This window comes from Liolophura sinensis, chromosome 6 (genome assembly GCF_032854445.1).
Source record: "Liolophura sinensis isolate JHLJ2023 chromosome 6, CUHK_Ljap_v2, whole genome shotgun sequence".
Lineage (NCBI taxonomy): Eukaryota > Metazoa > Mollusca > Polyplacophora > Chitonida > Chitonidae > Liolophura > Liolophura sinensis.
This window is the reverse complement of record NC_088300.1, coordinates 75,607,181-75,629,839: the sequence shown is the minus strand read 5'-3', so window position 1 is coordinate 75,629,839 and position 22,659 is coordinate 75,607,181. Positions and strand designations below refer to the sequence as shown.

The following is a 22,659-nucleotide window of genomic DNA, read 5'->3' as shown; positions in this document are numbered from 1 at the left end:
AATGTATGTTGTGTAGATTGTTCTGCCGTGTAACTCACTATTCCGTTCGGTTATTACCAGGAATCCGAAAGCTCTGAGAATAAAGCCCAGTACTGTTTCACCTCATCGTCTGGTAGTCAATGTGGCAAGCTAGTGAAGTGCCCGAATGTGCGCGGTCTCCTCTAGCACCTCTATACTCATACATGTATACTCGTAAGATCGTTCCGCAGGCAGAAGCATCAACAGTTTGTTCTGCAGCACCATGTGTTTGTGTAGTGACCGTCTACAATATTCCACTCAAACTTTGTCGACCCAAACTCATCACCTCCACGGGATGGCACGCTATCACCATGAAACTCCTTACGTATTTACATGAAGTGACAATATAAAAAATATTAGCCGTGTACAAATGAACACCTTTTCCATTTAAAATAATAGACCCTCAACGTCAAGGCTGATATTGCTTTTGGATTTATTTTCCAAAGCAAAATACATAAAATGACACCAGGAGCACATGCTCACCAGCATGTCGGTGATAGGAGATCAGACAATATATATTTAGGATGTCAGCACTGAATTATTGCACAATTGATTAATCTCACAATCTCAAAACGTTATGGTTTTTGCCATGATAAACATTTACAACAGTGAACATACATAAATCTGAATTATATACGTTTAAGAATAGCAGCTATCAGTATTGTAATCTTTGGTCAATCCAATCCCTAATTATATCTTTTAGAACAACAGGTATTTACACCTAGATGCACACATGATCATATTCAGGTAGGCTGAATTTTAAATTTATAACTACAGGTATTTAAAATGAAAATTAAGATCAACTGAATAACAACACTAAAAACACAACATCATGAAAAATTAAGACCTTGACCTTGAGGGTCAGTGTGGATGCCTTGACTTTGAAGTTCAGCGTGATAGTAGTTTGGACACTTTGACCTTGAAGTTCAGCGTGAAAGCAGAGTGGACACCTTGACTTTGCCGTCCATGGCTCCTGTCAAACACACGCGAGTGTCCACTGATGGAGACCAGTCCACTGTTGTAACTCCACTTCGATGACCTTTCAACTCCATTATTTTGGCCAATCCATACATGTTGTTGGTGTGCTGTAAATGGGAAAACAGCAGTTAATTTTGATACATACAATATGGGTTATCAACACAGAACAGACAAACAAGCACAAATCCCAACCTTCAGATGGACAGAGTGAATTATTTACTGACTACTTGATGTGAGGCCAGGGGAAAACCCAGGACCATCCGCTGGTTGATGACATATCCTTCCCACGAACGCTAGCCTCAAGGTTAATAAAGGCCCCCAAGTGACTTGTGGAGTTGCTTGTATCAGCTACAGATGATACCATCAATGTAGTGTGGACAAGTTTGACCCCATTCTCTGATACCAACATTGGAGTGTGGACATGTTTGACCCCATTCTCTGATACCAACATTGGAGTGTGGACATGTTTGACCCCATTCTCTGATACCATCATCTGCAGATAACTGATGGCAACCAGCATTATGATGGGAGGAAACCTGGAAGAGCCTGGGAAAAACCCACGACCATTGACAGGTTGCGGGCCAACTTTCCCACTTATGACTGGAAAGAAAGCCAGCAAGGCTTGTGTTGTGAACATTGATAACTCTGATTAGTGCAGCACTGACACAGCCACATACACTCTACATTGTGATGCGAATACTCCTCAAAACACACTGAAATCCTACTCTTATTCTGCGTAAATGATTCTAGCATAGAACTCTCTAGCCCTTGAATTCTTACCTGATAGATTGTCCCCCCTAATCTCCCACAAGTAAGGACATATTTGCCCTCTGAATCGAAGGAGAACAACTTTCCACGTGGGAGTTCACTAGAAGAATTGGGGAGGGCAGATGGTAGTACGGGGCAAGCTCCAGGGTGGACTGCGAGGTCAGCCAGTCGTCTCCCTTGATTGTTGATACTCCACTGCATGAACTAGAAAAATCAGATAATGTTTAGCCAGTTCTATACACAATGTCACATCTCAAAATTTCACACATTTTAAAATAACTTCTCTTTTACCATATGCAAAATGCTAAACAGAATGTAAACAGTCAACATTATAAGAAGCACATGTAACTTGTAGAGAGAACGGAAATACAGAATGAACTGCAGCCATACCTCAAAACATGCAACAAAACTGTCTTACTAGGCATCATTCTGTCACAGGGCTATGGTGTGATGTAAATGGACGTTTCAATGGAAATGCCGACAAACAAATATTGCTATCAAGGACTTTGGCCGTGACATTAACCACAGTTTTAAGCTGTTATGGGTAGTATTCCATTTGCAAGCAGCTAAAAGCTGAGGTTAGGCAAAGTTTTCTTTACTGAACATGCTTCATGCTAATCCTTGTGTTAGTTGGAGTTACATGTAAATCACATAAACTGTGAAACCGGGTGCATGATGTGTGTGGCACTGACCTTTCCATCACCTCCCATGGAAAAACAGGAAGTTTCATCAGAGCTGAATTGGACTGACAGGACTTCTCCTTCATGAGCTGACCACTGGGCTAAACATGACAGCTGTCTCATGTCTGCACAAGACAAGAAACTCCAGTAATTACAGAACCTTACTGAAGATAATAGTTAATCATGTCTACATAAAACAAAACAAAAACAGTGATTGATGTGTAAATTTTACAAGACAAAGCAATAATACAGTGAGTTGTGTCTACACAAGACAAGAGCAATAGAGCCGAATCATGTCTATAAGACACATAGATAAGACAGATAAAGTGATAACAGTGACCTAGGTAACATCAAATCACTGTAAAAACTGTAAAAAAGTGTATTTAATGTCACCCACTTTCCTTTCCTAATGAGGCCCTAGTCAAAAAGCTGTGTTCAGGGCCTGTCTTAATCATATTCCCAGCTGTGTCGTCAGTCCATCATGTGTATAACAATATGTGGCAAAATATGTTCTGTAGCATAACAGTCAGAGAAGAGAACTGGTGTAAGGGTTCACAGATTGTGTTACTGCACTAACAACATGACAGCCCCCTGTCTAGGTCTGTGTGTGATTGTTGTGTAGGAGTGTGTCAACTCACCAAACAGCCTGATGGAACCATCCTCTGCCCCTGTCAGCAACAGCTGGCCGTTGTGGTTGTAACAGGTGCAGTTCACAGAGGAGGGGCTGGGACCTATAGGCAGAGTACCCTGTAAAACATAACCATTTGATGGGGCTTATCATTAAACCCAGAGAGGTGGGGCTGGGGCCTGTGTGCAGAGTACCCAATATACCATAACCATGGGATGGGGCTTATCATTATAACCAGAGAGGAGGGGATGGGGCCTGAAGGCAAACTACCCTGTACAGCATAACCATAGGATGGGGCTTATCATTATAACCAGAGAGGAGGGGATGGGTCTATAGGCAGAGTACCCTGTACACCGTAATCATAGGATGGGGGTTATCATTATGACCAGAGAGGAGGGGATGGGGCCTGTAGGAAAACTACCCTGTACAACATAACCATGGGATGGGGCGTATCATTAAACCCAGAGAGAGGGGGCTGCGGCCTATGTGGATGGGGTCTGTAGGCAGGGTACCCTGTACACCATAATCATGGGATGGGGTTTATCATTATAACCAGAGAGGAGGGGATGGGGCCTATAGGAAAACTACCCTGTACAACATAACCATGGGATGGGGCTTATCATTAAACCCAGAGAGAGGGGGCTGCAGCCTATGTGGATGGGGTCTGTAGGCAGGGTACCCTGTACACCATAACCACAGGATGGGGCTTATCATTATAACCAAAAAGGAGGGGCTGGGGTCTGTAGGCTAAGTACCCTGTACACCATAACCATGGGAGGGGGCTTATCACTATAGTCAGAGAGGAGGGGCTGGAACATGGAAGCAGAGTACCCTGTACACCATAACCATGAGATGGGGGTTATCATTATAACCAGAGAGAAGGGACTGGGGCCTGTAGGCAGAGTATCCTGCACACCATAACCATGGGATGGGGCTTATCGATATAATCAGAGAGGAAGGGATGGGGCCTGTAGGCAGAGTACCCTGTACATCATAACCACGGAATTGGGCTAAGTACCCTGTACACCATAACCATGGGATGGGGCTTATCATTATAACCAGAAAGGAGGGGCTGGGGCCTGTAGGCAGAGTATCCTGCACACCATAATCATGGGATGGGGCTTATCGATATAACCAGAGAGGAGGGGCTGGGGTCTGTAGGCAGAGTACCCTGTAAAACATAACCATGGGATGGGGCTTATCATTATGACCAGAGAGGAGGGGTTGGGGCCTGTAGGCAGAGTACCCTGTACACCATAACCATGAGATGGGGGTTATCATTATAACCAGAAAGGAGGGACTGGGGCCTGAAGGCAGAGTACCTTGTACACCATAACCATGGGATGGGGCTTATCATTATAACTAGAGAGAAGGGCCTGGGCCCTGTAGGCAGAGTACCCTGCACACCATAACCATGGGATGGGGCTTATCATTATAACCAGACAGGAGGGGGCTGGGGCCTGAAGGCAGAGTACCCTGCACACCATAACCATGGGATGGGGCTTATCATTATAACCAGAGAGGAGGGGATGGAGCCTGCAGGGAGAGTACCCTGTACAAAACCAAGACAAGAGGCAAAGTACTCTGTACAACATAACCATTTCACAAGACTTATCACTATAACAAAGGAAGAGGGGCTGGGGCCTATATGCAAAGCACCCTGTACACCATAACCATGGGATGGGGCTTATCATTATAACCAGACAGGAGGGGATGGGGCCTACAGGCAGAGTACTCTGTACACCATAACCATGCAATGGGGCTTATCATCATAACCAGAGAGGAGGGGTTGGGGCCTGAAGGCAGAGTACCCTGTACACCATAAACATGGGATGGGCTTATCATTATAACCAGAGAGGAGGGAATGGGGCCTGTATGCAAAGTAACCTGTACACCATAACGATGCAATGGGGCTTATCATCATAACCAGAGAGGAGGGGCTGGGGCCTGTAGGCAAAGTACCCTGTACACCATAACCATGCAATGGGGCTTATCATCATAACCAGAGAGGAGGGGCTGGGGCCTGTAGGCAGAGTACCCTGTACACCATAACCATGGGATGGGGTTTATCATAATAACCAAAAAGGAGGGGCTGGGGCCTGTAGGCAAAGTAACCTGTACACCATATCCATGGGATGGGCTTATCATTATAACCAGAGAGGAGGGGATGGGGCCTGTAGGCAGAGTACCCTGTACACCATAACCATGTAATGGGGCTTATCATCAAAACCAGAGAGGAGGGGCTGGGGCCTGTAGGCAAAGTAACCTGTACACCATATCCATGGGATGGGCTTATCGTTATAACCAGAAAGGAGGGGATGGGGCCTGACGGCAGAGTACCCTGTACACCATAACCATGGGATGGGGCTTATCATTATAACCAGAGAGGAGGGGCTGGGGCCTGTAGGCAAAGTAACTGAACACCATAACCACGGAATCAGGCTTATCATTATAACCAGAGAGGAGGGAATGGGGCCTGTAGGCAAAGTACCCTGTACACCATAACCATGCAATGGGGCCTATCATCATAACCAGAGAGGAGGGGCTGGGGCCTGTAGGCAAAGTAACCTGTACACCATAACCATGGGATGGGGTTTATCATAATAACCAAAAAGGAGGGGATGGGGCCTAAAGGCAGAGTACTCTGTACACCATATCCATGGGATGGGGCTTACCATTATAACCAGACAGGAGGGAATGGGGCCTGTAGGCAGAGTACCCTGTACACCATAACCACGGAATCAGGCTTATCATTATAACCAGAGAGGAGGGGCTGGGGCCTGTAGGCAGAGTACCCTGTAAAACATAACCATGGGATGGGGCTTATCCATATAACCAGAGAGGAGGGGCTGGGGCCTGTAGGCAAAGTAACCTGTACACCATATCCATGGGATGGGCTTATCATTATAACCAAAAAGGAGGGGCTGGGGTCTGTAGGCAGAGTACCCTGCACACCATAACTATGGGATGAGGCTTATCATCATAACCAGAAAGGAGGGGATGGGGCCTGTAGGCAGAGTACCCTGTAAAACATAACCATAGGATGGGGCTTATCGATATAACCAGAGAGGAGGGGATGGGGCCTGTAGGCAGAGTACCCTGTACACCATAACCATGCAATGGGGCTTATCATCATAACCAGAGAGGAGGGGCTGGGGCCTGTAGGCAAACTACCCTGTACACCATAACCATGGGATGGGGCTTATCGATATAACCAGAGAGGAGGGGATGGGGCCTGTAGGCAAACTACCCTGTACACCATAACCATGGGAGGGGGCTTATCACTATAACCAGAGAGGAGGGGATGGGGCCTGTAGGCAAAGTACCCTGTAAAACATAACCATGGGATGGGGCTTATCGATATAACCAGAGAGGAGGTGATGGGGCCTATAGGCAGAGTACCCTGTAAAACATAACCATGGGATGGGGCTTATCGATATAACCAGAGAGGAGGTGATGGGGCCTATAGGCAGAGTACCCTGTAAAACATAACCATGGGATGGGGCTTATCGATATAACCAGAGAGGGGCTGGGGTCTATAGGCAGAGTACCCTGTACACCATAACCTTGGAATGGGGCTTATCATCATCACCTGAGAGGAGGAGATGGGGCTTGTAGGCAAAGTAACCTGCACACCATAACCATGGGATGGGGCTTATCATCATAACCAGATAGGAGGGGCTGGGGCCTGAAGGCAGAGTACCCTGTACACCATAACCATGGGGCGGGGCTTATCAATATAACCAGACAGAAGGGGCTGGGGCCTGTAGGCAGAGTACCCTGTACACCATATCCATGGGAAGGGGGTATCATTATAACCAGAGAGGAGGGGCTGGAGCCTATAGGCAGAGTACCCTGTACACCATAACCACAGGATGGGGCTTATCATCATAACCAGAGAGGAGGGACTGGGGCCTGTAGGCAAAGTAACCTGTACACCATAAACATGGGACGGGGCTTATCATCATAACCAGAGAGGAGGGGATGGGGCCTGAAGGCAGAGTACCCTGTACACCATAACCATGGAATGGGGCTTATCATTACAACCAGAAAGGAGGGGCTGGGGCCTGTAGGCAAAGTACCCTGTACACCATAACCATGGGATGGGGCTTATAATCACAACCAGAGAGGAGGGGCTGGGGCCCGAAGGCAGAGTACCCTGTACACCATAACCATCGGGTGGGGCTAATAATCACAACCAGACAGGAGGGGCTGGGGCCTGTAGGCAAAGTACCCTGTACACCATAAACATGGGATGGGGTTATCATTATAACCAGAGAGGAGGGGATGGGGCCTATATGCAGAGTATGCTGTAAAACATAACCATGGGATGGGGCTTATAATCATAACCAGAGAGGAGGGGCTGGGGTCTGTAGGCAAAGTACCCTGTACACCATAACCATGGGATGGGGCTTATCAATATAACCAGAGAGGAGGGGATGGGGCCTATATGCAGAGTACGCTGTAAAACATAACCATGGGATGGGGCTTATAATCATAACCAGAGAGGAGGGGCTGGGGCCTGTAGGCAGAGTACCCTGTACACCATAACCATGGGATGGGGCTTATCATTATAACCAGAGAGGAGGGGATGGGGCCTATAGGCAAAGTACCCTGTACAAAACCATGACATGGGGCAGAGTACCGTGTACAAAACCATGACATAAGGCAGAGTACCCTGTACAAAACCATAACATGAGGCAGAGTACCCTGTACATAACCATGACATGAGGCAGAGTACCCTGTACAAAACCATAACATAAGGCAGAGTACCGTGTACAAAACCATAACATGAGGCAGAGTACCCTGTACAAAACCATAACATGAGGCAGAGTACCCTGTACAAAACCATAAAATGAGGCAGAGTACCCTGTACAAAACCATAACATGAGGCAGAGTACCCTGTACAAAACCATAACATGAGGCAGAGTACCCTGTACAAAACCATAACATGAGGCAGAGTACCCTGTACAAAACCACAACTTGAGGCAGAGTACCCTGTACAAAACCATAACATGAGGCAGAGTACCCTGTACATAACCATGACATAAGGCAGAGTACCGTGTACAAAACCATAACATGAGGCAGAGTACCCTGTACAAAACCATAACATGAGGCAGAGTACCCTGTACAAAACCATAAAATGAGGCAGAGTACCCTGTACAAAACCATAACATGAGGCAGAGTACCCTGTACAAAACCATAACATGAGGCAGAGTACCCTGTACAAAACCATAACATGAGGCAGAGTACCCTGTACAAAACCACAACTTGAGGCAGAGTACCCTGTACAAAACCATAACATGAGGCAGAGTACCCTGTACATAACCATGACATAAGGCAGAGTACCCTGTACAAAACCATAACATGAGGCAGAGTACCCTGTACAAAACCATAACATGAGGCAGAGTACCCTGTACAAAACCATAACATGAGGCAGAGTACCCTGTACAAAACCATAACATGAGGCAGAGTACCCTGTACAAAACCATAACATGAGGCAGAGTACCCTGTACAAAACCATAACATGAGGCAGAGTACCCTGTACAAAACCATAACATGAAGCAGAGTACCCTGTACAAAACCATAACATGAAGCAGAGTACCCTGTACAAAACCATAACATGAGGCAGAGTACCCTGTACATAACCATGACATGTGGCTTATCATTACAACCACAGAGGGCTGGGTCAATTTGATCAGTGTTGACTTAATTAAGGTAAAAAAATACACTATAGACTTTAATAACCTATCACTGAAGAAAAGACACTTGGTATAAATGTTGATGTCCCACTGTATTCCCACACATTAGTTACATATACCGTATTTAACTCCTCTGAAATCTGACATATGAAAGAAATAATGTCATGTAATATTAGCACAAGGACTGGTTGGACTCGTATTGGTAGACTGGTGACACAGTTATCTCGATCAATCAGACCAAACATCAAAGTATAGGTAAACAAAAGAAGTACTACAGGACAAAAACATGACATAAAACCTGAAACCTGTCAGACAGCACTGGCATAATGCCTGTGTAAGTTACCATGATATGTTAACCTTGTGTTCCACAGGCATAATACATAAGTAGTGTAACTCTGAAAGACTTCGTTCAACTGGATATTTCTGCACTTTATTTTTCTATTTTCAGAAGAGCTGATGACGGCAACATACATTGCTGAAGTCAGACTATTGTTTTTAGGAGTTTTATTCTCAAAGAAAATAATAAGGCTGATATAAAAAAAAACATAAATGCAATATACAGGTTCTAGAACCATTAGCCATCACAGGTAGAAACCTGCATAATGAAGATGGCATGTGCAGTTTGCATTTTATGACAGTAACAACTATTTTCTAGCAACAAAGTGTAGAAACACAACACCAGCCATAGACAGTCACATAAGCGTCAACAGATGTGAGATGAGGTGAATATTTTTTTAGCATGCAGAGAATAAACATACTTGACTAACATCACCAAAACTGTCTGTATGCGTACTCATACTTGACTAACATCACCAAAGCTGTCTGCATGTGTACTCATACATGTATTTGAATAGGCTGTTTTAGGAAATGTCTCCCAAACCGCTCAACAAATTGTATAATGTTTATCTTGGTATTTCCAGTTCAGTTTACAAAATTAAAATCTCGAAGCTACATTCAGGTCCTCAGCTTATGTAGCTTTGACCTTGAAACTCACCAATAGCAATTTTCAGTGGCCCCACCTTGCCACAGCTTATACCTAAAAATACATGGTTTAAATGGGCAAGTGTCCTCATTTGGGTCAATGAGAATTTCCCTTTGAAGTCCATGCTAAGGTCACAAATTTCATTGGTTTAAACCCAAACAGCTCACCCTATTACCAAATGATTACTGCCTGGTCATCGTGTACACTTTGATGAATTTAAGCTATGTTCATACTGTGCAAAATGGTCATCCCAAAGTCTCAACTGATTTTCATGGATGATAACGTCTTTGGTATGTTCCATTCACACATTCAAATTTTGGGTACATAACCCCTTTATATCTACCTATGAATGGTTTTTATTTGATTGTTGTTTAATGTCATACTCAAGACGTTTTCATTTCTATGATTGTAGTCAGATTTATGGGTGGAGGGACTGAATTTCCTGGGGTCAACCACCAGTAATTGGCAAGTTACTGATGAACTTTCACACATGTGACATACAGATATGCGCACTATACTGTTGTAGGACACGTGGTCATTAACAAACTTTTTTTTCCAACGTGAAAAACCCAACGTGGCTTTTATCTAGTAAACATCATCTGGTAACCAGTTTCCAACACCAACCGAAAGGAGGCCAGCCCACCACTACAAAAGGTTGAACAATTTCATTCAGAACATCACACTTTTATTTCTTCCTCATAATCACTCTTTCAAAGGTTGTAAAGTTTACTGTTTGTTCTTGTTACATATAACAGTGGTTCCATTGTTTAGGAAAGGGTCATTTGTTTAATGAAATCACTGTTTCAGAGTTTGAGGTTGAGGAAGTTTCTAGATATTATGATTTATCTTAATTAATACATATATCAGATGGGCATAAAAAAATGGGCCATACTTTGACACTCAATCTCTCCGAAACCCTCTTATGTCAGCTTCTAAAAATTTACACACTCAAAAGCCATTATGTCTTAAGTAAACAGACCAAATTTCAACTTCATCCTTTAAGATTTCTGTTCATGGGACCAAAATCAAAACAGAGTCAAAAACGCATTTTCCGGACATTTCAAAATGATGTTCTACCTTTTTCATCTTCTCGGTAGACGGCGCGCAAACATTTCATCCATGAACTGATTGAGTCCTGCATCTCCTTTAAAGTCATTTTTCCAAGCAGTCCTTGATGCGTGTCACACAGGTGCAGTGCACACCTCTACTCATGACACCTGACAGGTGATGCAATGTGGGTCACTGGAACGTACGTTTTTGAGGCTATGTTTTCATTTTAACCCTGTGTACAGACTACTCAAGCTATGACCTTGAAAATTGGTCAGTATATTAGCAAAATCATGCCATTTGAATGTCTAAAGTTTGAAAAGTTTTGAACAAAGGGTTCAACCTATATTTTTATGCCCACCTGATATATTTAACACTTCATGTACATTTGACGTAGTGGAAATGAGCTTGTAAGATTTTATATGAAGCTCTTATGGACTGTCTTGGGAGAGTGGTAGAAGCAGGAGCAGCTTTTTTAGGGCTCCTCCTGGAAGGGGCCAGAGAGAATTTCCCAATAGGTCAGAGAGTAGAGAGTTGGATTTCAGAAAGACAGATCTGACGTAAAATCCCGGTGAATGAAGCATCCAGTTTTTAAACTGAATATGCAATGTCAATACCTCACTTGAACACCTGTGTGAGAGAACCCTGATGAGAATGAGGTTCTCACATCTGACGGTGGGGTTGAGAAGTAGATTCTTATACCTCAAAGTGGTGTCGAGAAGACGGTTCTCACATTTGAAGTTGGGGTAGAGAAGTAGGTTCTGAGCTTCTCACACCTGAAGGTGCAGTGGAGAAGTATGTTCTCACACCTGAAGGTTGGGTTCACAAGAAAGTAACACTCGCATCAAACAACAGAGCTATACTGTAAACCCAGGTCTATGATCCCGAGTCAGGGATCTGACCGACCAGCATAATTCCAGGAACAGGACATCATTAAAATGACTTCATACATTTTCAGTCCATGGTGATGATCCAAATTACATGTACAACACTTGTGAACATTTTCCAAAGGCAGATACTGACCATACCACAGACATTGGAAGAAATCTGACAGTACGGCAACGTGATAAACCAGAGGCCAGGCTAATACCATGTCCCAGTTAGAATCTGTGCTCGTATCAAGTGTTACCACAAATTATAACAACTTTCAGATGGTATGAAACAACTTACAGGGACACTTATGCCACTGGTTTATGCATAAGAGAGTTGTGATTTGAATATGATAATCGTAATCATTTGCATTCACACACAACGAAGTGTCTGTTTCATGCTTTCGGTCACAAAGCGTGGAGGAATACCCTGCAAAAGCCACTTTTGATTTTTAGTAAATTCTGCTCTTAATTCTTTTTCTAATCAGAAATTTGACTCCATCTTACTTACCAAAACAGAAAGATTTGCATGAGAACAGATTCCTTGTAATTAATGTCAGAATGAATTAAACTACCTGATAAGATATTTGTATCTATACAAAGACAAACACAGCGATGACGTATTGGTATGTGCAATGTGCAAGTGTTTGTGCGACAATGCAAAACCTCTTTCACCTGTCAGCAGACAAGTAGGTCCTTCTTTACATGTTTTATTATATACTCTAACATGTATGTAGTCCTGGTCAAGTCATACTTCAAACCTCCCTCAGAACACTCAACTAGTACACCTTTGGTACAGTTTTGTACCATCCCACAAACTCCAGTGACAAGATTTGTACATAACATAATCACTTTTGTTCCCTTAAGAAGTGGAAAATGTTATACTATACATACATATACAGTAAATGTTATGAGAAAACACAGGTACTCACATTCATCTTCATGCTCTTGAGTTCCCATACAGACAGCCTGCCGACCCGCCCTGACGATACCTCACCAGCACTGCTGGATTTACTCTTGTCAGCAGAGGCTGAACACACGAACTGGGAGCCAGCAGGGTTACAGCAAAGGGATATCACTCTGCACCAAAGACAAAAACACCGTTGATAACGTGTTACAACCACTTTTTTTTATACTGAAAACAATTTCTCCAGAGGATATATCTGAAAAAGTACTAGACAACCTAGAGAAAATTAGATCCAGAGGACACCTATGTATATGACACCATCTTGGACTTACTTCTCTTCCAAGTCTGCTCCATTGGTGAGAAGTCAGAAAACTGAGATTTCAAAACACCAGCTAAGCACCATTCAGAACACATTTTTGTCATATAATACACTGTGACCTTACCTTGGATATGCTGGGTCCATTGACACATCACAGATTGTTTTGATATCCTTCACGTCAAACAATTTGACATTCCCAGATTTATTACCAAGCAGCAACTGAAAAAACATAAACACAGAAAAACAGAATGTTATATCTGAACATTACAAGGGCAAAATTCTTCAAACAGACCATCCCAGAGAATTTCTATTGGCCACGTGTATTCATCCTGAATTAATAAAGTGGTTTTGCATGTAGTAGGATTAAATACTAGAATTTGAAGAGAAATTAGGTTAAACAACCATGTTTCTTGGTACTTTTCTGCAATATGAAGAACAACTTTGAGATGCCAAAATATTCAGCTTTATCACGGAAGACCGTTTTCCAAAAGATCAAAATGACTCACCAGTCTGTCTGTTTTACTGGTCCAACTGAGAGACAGGAAGGAAGACTTGGACATAATGGTAGCTCTGGTCACAGGTTGAGGACTCCAGGTCCAGACTCTATACAAGGCCAAGAGAGAGAGAGAGTTAATTATATCCCCCATAATCGCTGTATGAGGCTCAGATGAAAACTACCAACCGTCAGTGATCAGAGAGACAAGAGTCTCAACCATGCTGTACAACAACTTTCAGCACCCAGTCCGCACCTGCCCACCAAAACACACAACCATAAATGTTAAATAGATGCCAGACTATCATAAGGCATTACCTCCCTTCATTTTCATCTTCATTATTAATGGAGAGACTTCGTTAATTCATTTCTGAAGTGTCATTCTTCAATAACATTATACAGCCGTGGCATTACAACCAACATTGTAGCAGGAAAACATTTTGGCAACACTAATAAAGACTATTCCAGAAAATTACTTACTTAACAACTCCATCCACATCTGAGCTGACAATATACTGTCCTGTGATACTAAAACTACAGTTGGAGATTGTGGAATGATGCTCACTGTATTCCTCCTGTAGAGAAAGGGGGGATAACTCTTTGAGACCAGAATATCAAGTCAAATGCTTAAGAGATACATGTTTTATTTGTGTATTTATTTCCGAAGTGTCTTACATCCCACTCAGGGAACTTCCACTTACATTCTAGCAGTCCGGTTATTAGGTGAGGAAAAGAAACAAAAAGACAACAACTCTCAAAGTACCAGCAAGAGCTAGATTTAATTTATTTACTTATTTGATAAGTGTTTTATGGCGCACTCAAGGATATTTCACTTATATGACAGCCGCCAGCATTATGGTGCGGGTAAACCAGGCAGAGCCTGGGCTAAACCCATCTGCAGGTTCCTGACAGACATTCTCAGATACGATCGGAGAGGAGATCAGCATGAGCTGGACTTGAACTCACAGTGACCACAAGCTGGGTTAGAACCTTTTATCTTATTAGTCGCTGACTGAGAGAAGTCTGCTTGGGGATAGGTAGCCCTTGGAGGTTATAGGCTACAGAATATCATTTTGTTCACAGCCCTTAGTGTGGATCTCCAATGCCAGTGGGTAATATTTCCTGCCTAAACAATTCCCAGCTGCATGTGTGCAAACATAAACCAGTGATATCCTCCTGCTAGTGCTTGCTGCAATGCATGCTTACACGCACAAGTACACAGAAACAGTGATATGTCACGGAAGAGAAGAAAAGGGGACAGTAAACACTGAAATCATCTTGTTCCATACCATGGCTTATAAAGCAGAACTCATTTGGAAACTACTGAATACACCAAGTCTGGCGAGAATGTACCGTGTGAATGGTTGACATGGTCAACGTTAGAGGAACTCTCCACAGTCTTCACCAAGAGTGGGTCCGAGAGGGACGCTCTTCTGTCATCAGAAATATTGCACACGGTGTTTAACCACACAAATACCACTACAGTACCTTTTTTCTGATGGAGTGAAAACTGTTATTTGTCATCTGCACAATATCAATTCAAAAACTTCTGATATATAAGACTATACGACTTTTATATTTATTTATTAGGGGTACATGCTAGTATTCTAGTGGGACACCTCTTGAAATCGTTTGGACTATAAGGGGTCCACACTAGCATCCTAGTGGGACACCTCTTGAAATTGTTATTATTATTCTTAGTCAACTCGCAAAACTGCAATATCTTGAAAATTGGTAAAGCAGAAAAACCAACTTTGGATTCTTGATGAGGAATATATGAAGCAACTTTTGACGTTTTGTGCCATTTTACCAGTCACAAGATTTAGTGCCCATTTTGAATTTTATTCATAATCTAAAAAAATCTTCCCGAAAATGGCTAAACCTCTCGAGATAAACTTTTCGTTTACAGTTTTTAGGTGGATTGCCCTACCCAAAGTGTAAAAAACTTTTAAGTTTGGTATGCAAATTAAGGCCAAAACTAGCCAATGAACTTGGCTCAAATACAGATCCATTTAATAGATCAAGCTGCTTAAAATCATTAAACAAACACACTATCTGGTGCCCCTTTACGTCACAACTGCAAATCTCCAAGAATTATTTTCAAATCCAGTATATTCCTTTCCATTTTTTTTTTTTAGCGTTGATCATGAACTAGAAACACCAGGCCACCAGAAGTGGCAAAAGACTAGTGGCGTGAACTCCGGCAATGCTGTTGGATAACAGCTTTAATTTTGATTGGTGCTTTACATCATAGTCAAGAATATTTCACTTATACAACAACAGCCAACATTATGGTAGGTGGAAAACGTTTGTTTATTTGATTTGTTTGATTGGTGTTTTATGCCTTACTCAAGAATATTTCATTTATAACATGGCGGAGAGCATTATGGTGGGAGGAAACCGAGCAGAGCCCAGGGGAAACCCACGAACATCTGCAGGTTGTTGGCAGACCTTCACATGTATGGCTGGAGAAGAAGCCAGCATGAGCAGGACTTGAAGTCACAGCAAGGGTGGAAAACGAACTCTCCATGGCCATCTGAGGAAGTCAGCATGAACTGGACTACACTAGTGAGAGGCGATCACATTGGTGAAAGGCCTCTGAGTCATTGTGCTGCACTAGCATGCTAACCACTGTACCAAGTACTTTTATAAGCCATGTAACAATGGGTTTATCAAAAACAATCACCTGATTTAGCAAACTTCACCTTATGCCAAAACAAAGAACTTTACACCAAAATACAAAAGTAAAGTTGTTGCACATACCTAAAATTTTCCCTTCCTGTATTAAAGCCTCCTCAAAGTTGATCAATTTTAAGAATGCTGCTGATATGTATCTTAAAGTTTGAGGACAAATAGTAATATACTGACCTGACTGAGTAGAAGAAATGGACATTCAGTTGCTGTAAATATCAACAAGTGACAATATTAAGTGACGTCTGTAACACAGCAAAAAAAATTAGCATGCATGTTTCAGATGGTTCAACTACATCCTTTAAATAAAATAAGGTGTTTGTAAGTTTTAGTCAATTTAACATTCACAAAGATGTTATATGTGGTCTGCACTTAGGCAAAGACAAATTTATCAGGTGCACATTAGTCAGCACTGCGCATGCCCACTAACATTAGGACGGCTGGCAGATCAAACTGTCAAAATACGCTAATGTTCTGTCTAGCCATGACACAAATGAAGTGTTGATGCAGATGTAGTCCATACTGCACTGTCAGGTTTAAGTTCATATCACAACATATAATATTGCTGTTAACATTTATAATATGATATAAGAAGTGCACGAATGCCTTTGGTAAAATAGTACAGTCCTATTCCAAATCAACTTTTGGTGAGTCATGCCCATGAGAGATGCAAAATTTCTGACATGATTTGTACTGTAACTAATTTCAAGTACACCTGTATGGACGTGTACAAATAATTTTGTGTGTGTGCATATGTAAGGGTTTTCCTATGTCTGTACCTCAATTAACCCACAAAACATTCTGGACAATCCTTAAATACACTGTAACTGAAATGAAAAGGAGAAGTATATATCTTACTGTGATCTTGCCCCATGCCCCTGTCCCTGGTCTCTGTGAGTGAGGATGGGGAGGGTTCAGTGTTGGTGCTACTACTCTCCCCAGGGGCATCTGGCCGGTTCTGAGATACTGGGGTGTCACTCACACTGTTTCTCTGTCCACAAACATAAATATAACATTTAGAGGGGAGTTGCAGGCAATAATGAATCCTTGGTAATATCAGGAGTAAGCTCTATTAGCAAAACATAACGGATATATTGATCAAACCCTGACATCCAGCAAAATGAAGAAATCATTTTCAAACTATGACACAAGACATTATTTATATTCTCATTTGACTGCATGTTGGTGTTGACTTGCTTAGAGCTGACACAAAGAACAGCAGTTGTGCATTTCATGCCCAACCAGTTTTGGCCTTTAAGTCAAGCACTTATAATGAACATTACTTTATAAAATGTAAAAGACTTGGGAGAAATGGCTGCTTACCTTATCTTTTGGTTTCCTGATATCAGGTTTGGGGGCACCAAACAGCTCTTTCCTCTGCCTGTCAAACTCCTCCATTTTCTTTTCTCTTTTCTGTTTCCCATTCTCTTCTGCTTTTCTATGTCTCAGTTCTGGGGTTGTCACAGGAGTATTCCTTGTTACCTGCCCCTGGGGGTAATCGCTGGTAGGAGGCAGCACCTGTCCTGAGCGCTGGCCTTGGCCCTGGAGTGTACTCCTAATTCTACCGCTAGTCGGCTGGACGTCTTCCTTCTCAGATTCTGCTCGACTATCTGACCCTAGACCCTGACCTGATCTATTTCCATCAGAGTTGACAGCTGGCTTGGAGTTTGTAGACTTCCGCATTAGTGGAGAGGAAGGAAACTGGAAGAACTTCTTTTCGCTTCTGGCCTTTGACTGTGTTTCCTGCTCAGCAACATCTCTGAAGAAGAACAAGATAAAACAAAGCTTCATTATCACAGTGCCCAGATTTCATACAACAGCATCTGCACTACATCTACGGTTATTTCCTTACAGAATGATACTTGAATGAAACAGAAAATGAGATTTTATGTACAGATTTATTTATTTCACTGGTGTTAGATGCTGCAATGAAGGATTTTTTCACTAAAGTTTATCAACAAAGGAAAGCAGAGTGCCTGGTATAAAACATCTCTCTTCCCAGGCTACCTGAAAACCTCCAGGTTTAATTAACCAAGTCGTGAATATACCACGAGCAACTGATTCCTAAAAAAGTTCAACATCTTACCCTGATATTGAGAAGAAATCATCCATTAGTTCCATGGGATTTGTGACAGTTTGGCTACGAGACTTAGTCTGAAAGTCTGGATGATTACGAATCTGTGAAAAGAGAAAAGGCAAATCTGTGTGAAACTTTGAATATGTTTGTTCGGAAAACTCTGGCCTTCTGGATTGGCTGGATAAATGATCAGGACAATTGCTTTGTCATGGACATCGACACTCAGGAAGAACTTGTTCTAAAAACATTTTGCCATACATTAAAGGCACACCCATGCTACAAGTGACAAAGTTCAAGACCCTCACGCAGAACAGTTTATATTCAATGGATATAACCAGGCATTCATTGACAACCCGATTCGTTTATAATCTCACATGGGTTTTCAAAGAAAATACTGCACACAGGTTAGATTAATCTTAATTGCTGCCAGAGACTTTGCATGCATGGTATCACCTGAGCTTTTAAAGACTCATTTTCTTCCCTCAAAGCCCTCATTTTCTTCTGGTCTTGTTCGAATGTTAACAATACTGGAGCAGCTGTATTGAAATTAAGGAAATGCAACATAATCGGCCATTTTCATTTGTGACAATCATAAATCTGGTGGAAGAATGGAATTGCTCATCACTTGCCTTTACAAACCCCTCCACACACACCACAAAGTACTGGAAATACAGTCTGATAACTTCAAGCTATGCCACTTGCCACGATATGGCTGAAATATTGCTGATGTGGTGTTAAGCCATAATCATTCATTCCTTCACGCTATGCCATGTGTCTCTATTTACAATCAGGAAGTAGTTTTCCTTAAACCAAAACAACATTTAGTCCACAAAACCAAACAATGACATTAAAGGATACGCATGGCTTGGAGCATGACGCTTATAAAATTGTGGAAGGAGAGGAAAAACGTGTCTTGCCACTGACGTGTAAAGTATATAGCAAAACTGCTGTTCTCTTCTGGTGTGCGAATAAAGGGCAGAGCTGAAGACAGGAAATACAGAGAACAATATACACAAAGCAGATAAAGATACATCTGTAAATCAAACTAAACTCTTTCTAGCAATTGCTCTAGCAACAAGCGGCTTCACATTATCAGTCACAGGAAATCACAAATATTTTCATGGCATCTATATACATGTAGTAAGTTAGTAAAAAAAATCATATTACTGCAATTCTTCAACCTTTTCGCATGTTTGCAAAGTGTTTATTTAAGCATATTCTGAAGGCATTATTCTGTGTTGATTGATAAAATTATACTTTTTGTGAAGCCCTGCAACTCATCAATCCAACCAATGTAGTTTTGTCTCCAAAATTAAATTAAAAATGTGCATAAAATGCACTGAAAGTTAGTATTTCATATGTGAAAAAGTTGAGGAATTGGGGTAAGTTACTTTTAGTAAATCACACATCACATGATTTCTCAGCAACTAATGACCATTCTATATTACGTACAGCAAAGCAGTGGCTGGGGAGAAATTCCATGAGTTTATATTTACCTGTATGCCATGTAGATACATGTACTTTTTCAAGATCCTTTAATTACTTCATAATATTTTTCATAATATGTTTGAAAGCCACTGAACTGTCAAGAGATCACTACATGTCAGAAATTAATTGCTATAGTCTTTGGTGTGAAGATATTGTTTGTGCAGTTACCACACCTGTGGTAACTCAGTGTGGAATGAGGAATCTTCAGTTTAAAAGTACAGAAACAGTGAAATGATATGTACATAAATGTATGTATACTGCAACAAAAGAAGGTCACAATGACTTACTGAACCATTCCTTAAATTCAGACTGATTCTGGAGCTCTGGTGTCATCACTTCAAAGAACTCTCTCACTTTGTCAGTTCGGTTATTTTGTGAGGCATTCACCAAATAGTACTTAAACAGCCCCACCTCCAGCTTACGAACACTGTTCATGTATTTCTGCTCAAGCCGATTGAAGAATTTGTTACTGAGATATGACCAACACTCTCTCAAAGCTGATAGATCATAGGTTGTAATAAAACCTTGAATTTGTTCGACGATTTTGTCCACCTGAAATTTAATCATAGTTAAATTATCAACATTATGTGTCAAAGTTGGGCAAAATACATCACAAAGAAAAAGAAATGTTTAACACTTCATGGTAGACATACATGTATTTATATAGTTCTGTACCTTGAATATTACATTTCATAATGGGTTATGAGATATCTGTCTGGTGGGTACAAATAATACATACTTTTTGGGTCACTGTAAAGCTTTCTGGTCAGTTGATAACAGAGCACATGTAAGGAACAGCTGCAAAAATGCAATTCTGATCTGACTGGTGCAGCTATGAGAGTTTGTACTTGGCAATTTTTTAGTCATATGACGATGAGGAGTCATTTCAGCAGTATCCTGCTGAAGACAACAGACATGACACCCAGTCACATTATGCTCACAATGGGCAATTCAGTCGTGTCTCCTTTGCTTTAACCCCTCAGAGCTGGGTGTCAAACAAGGCAGCAACAGGTACCATTTTTAAAGTCCTTGGTATGACCCAACCATTGTATTTATGCTATTGCAAAGAAAAATCTGACCAACAACCTCGCAATTTCATGTTATCTTCATTTTCTGTTGTTTAATATTGCTAATACAAAGCCTCGTATCAATGCAACTAAAAAATGCAACCCACACGCGACATATTCTGCAGCTCCTTTTCATGACATCATGTTTCGTTTCACTCTTGGTATGACTAAACATTTGTAGGCCTATATATCAATGTGTGTGATATCCTGCAGAACTTCATCCAGTCTATGATTGGTTAAATACATGGTCTTGATTCAGAGTTCGGAAATTTTCCAAGAAGTTGTGTTTTTAGCTCTCGCAGAATAATCAAGACTGTCCAAAAAGAAGTACCGATATCATGCACGTCTACATGCCTAGGTGATGTTACTGTAATCCAGGTCTTACGAGAACTAGTCAACTGAGTTTTTAAATCGAACTGATTGAAAACCAAATATGGGGAGATGTCATTTGCCCTCAAAGTTGTCCTAACCTACTGGCAACCTTCCACAGCTGTCAAGCGTATAACAGACATGTTTATCCGGTGATCAAATTTCGTTATATTAGACAAATGTGTTTCTGTCATCTTGGACGTTTCCAGCAATTATGACGGAAATGCGAGTCACAATATCTTACCCTGAGGCCTTTCTCCTTATCATTTTTAAGTTCCGTTTCCAAAGTCCTTAAGCTTCCAGTTAATCCACGAAATAGCAGATAATCTGTGACAAGCTCATCCATTCGATTCGCCACCGCCGCCATTTTCGAGCACCTGCCGCGGGGCCGTTTACTGCCTGGATCGTGCTTGTAGTATAACTTGAACTTGGTTTCAATGACAGGAATTTATACAGTGCATTCGGGGATTTAGATTTATTTATAAGTCAATTTCGTCTCTCAGAAGGCCGCCATCTTTTCAACAGGTATGTCGCGGGATCTCGGGAGCTGAGTGCTAATTTTCACTCAACAGCTCATGTTTTAACCTAACGGCAGCATGCTTGCTTCATTAAATGTCGGTTTCATTGAAATTTTACATTGAAAATCGTGTCCCCATTCGCAGTAACTTCTAGTAAAAACAATGGAGAAACTGAAAACGCCAAGTAAAAAGTGTTTTTGAAAGGTTGCCGTTTTATTGGCCGTGAAGAGCAGAAATATCACGGCCACTGTCTGCTCATAGGGTGCTGATTTGATGACGGCTGCTCTGTTATGGCGAGTGTAGTGGCGTTCCCGAATTGCAAATGTCTCTTAGTTGATTGGAGTTTCACGCCGTATTCAAGAATATTTCACTTATACGATGGCGGCCAACATTATGGTGGGAGGAAACCGGGCAGAACCCGGCGAAACCCACGACCATCTTCAAGTTGGTGGCAGACCTTCCCACATACGGCCGGAGAGGAAGCTAGCATGCGCTGACTTGAACTCACAGCCGAGTCATTGCGACTATCTCGATCCTTCTGTCATTTAACATTGCTTTTAGGACATACAAGTCTTGACACTAAATTAGCTCTTTAAGGTGTGTTTCTATTCCACATCTGAAAGAGTTAAGGTTGTAATAATTGTCTTCTCTTCTAAAGTACTGTAGTATTACATATGAAACTATTTCAAGGTTAGGCACATTGTTATTACCAGTATGTTTCAAGAAATAATTTCTGACCAGATAGCTGTATTTTTCATGTTTTAAGCTAACATCTTATTTAAGGTCTATCTTGCCTGGGTTAAATACCCTTGGTTTTTACCGCCAGTGCTCTAGTCATGTGACCCAAAGAGTGAGCTCATTTAATAATTTAGCATAAAAAATGAAAGTAGGCCTACTGCAGTATTTTATAAGAAGAGACAACAATTAATATGTCCATATTTGTTAGAGATGTGGGAGCCAGTTATAGAAATAAGAGATACGATGTCACATCACTCCTACCCCATGCATGCCCTTATGGCTGAAACGCAGAACAGGGTGAGTGACTTCAGCAGAAACAG

The 22,659-nt window shown here is 41.8% G+C and overlaps 1 protein-coding gene across 2 annotated transcripts; it reads right to left on the bottom strand.

Annotated features, from left to right (window-relative positions):
* Positions 1-485: 485 nt before the first annotated feature.
* LOC135466620 (WD repeat-containing protein 91-like) lies at positions 486-22,059 on the bottom strand. Of its 2 annotated transcripts, none has more exons than XM_064744201.1 (16): positions 21,328-22,059; positions 19,935-20,199; positions 19,018-19,140; positions 18,613-18,695; positions 18,169-18,260; positions 17,406-17,841; positions 16,941-17,073; positions 16,260-16,291; positions 13,872-13,966; positions 13,405-13,501; positions 13,023-13,117; positions 12,605-12,752; positions 3,083-3,191; positions 2,457-2,569; positions 1,777-1,968; positions 486-1,103 (listed from the first exon to the last, which is right to left on the bottom strand). In XM_064744201.1, exons 1-16 carry the CDS (start codon positions 21,448-21,450, stop codon positions 945-947), a joined length of 2,295 nt encoding a protein of 764 aa, XP_064600271.1. In that variant the 5' UTR covers positions 21,451-22,059; the 3' UTR covers positions 486-944. The 2 variants fall into 2 exon arrangements, with proteins under 2 accessions (XP_064600271.1, XP_064600272.1); XM_064744202.1 differs by lacking the exon at positions 21,328-22,059 and adding an exon at positions 20,387-20,422.
* Positions 22,060-22,659: the final 600 nt, after the last annotated feature.

Bases quoted from the DNA above. Each gene is read 5' to 3' on its own strand.
- LOC135466620 (XM_064744201.1), bottom strand. From the start codon at position 21,450: ATGGCGGCGGTGGCGAATCGAATGGATGAGCTTGTCACAGATTATCTG. The intron at 13,118-13,404 runs GTGAGTCATTTT...ATGTTTTTTCAG, and splicing joins CCAGTAAAACAGACAGACTG to TTGCTGCTTGGTAATAAATC. The intron at 1,104-1,776 runs GTAAGAATTCAA...TCCCATTTACAG, and splicing joins TAGGGGGGACAATCTATCAG to CACACCAACAACATGTATGG.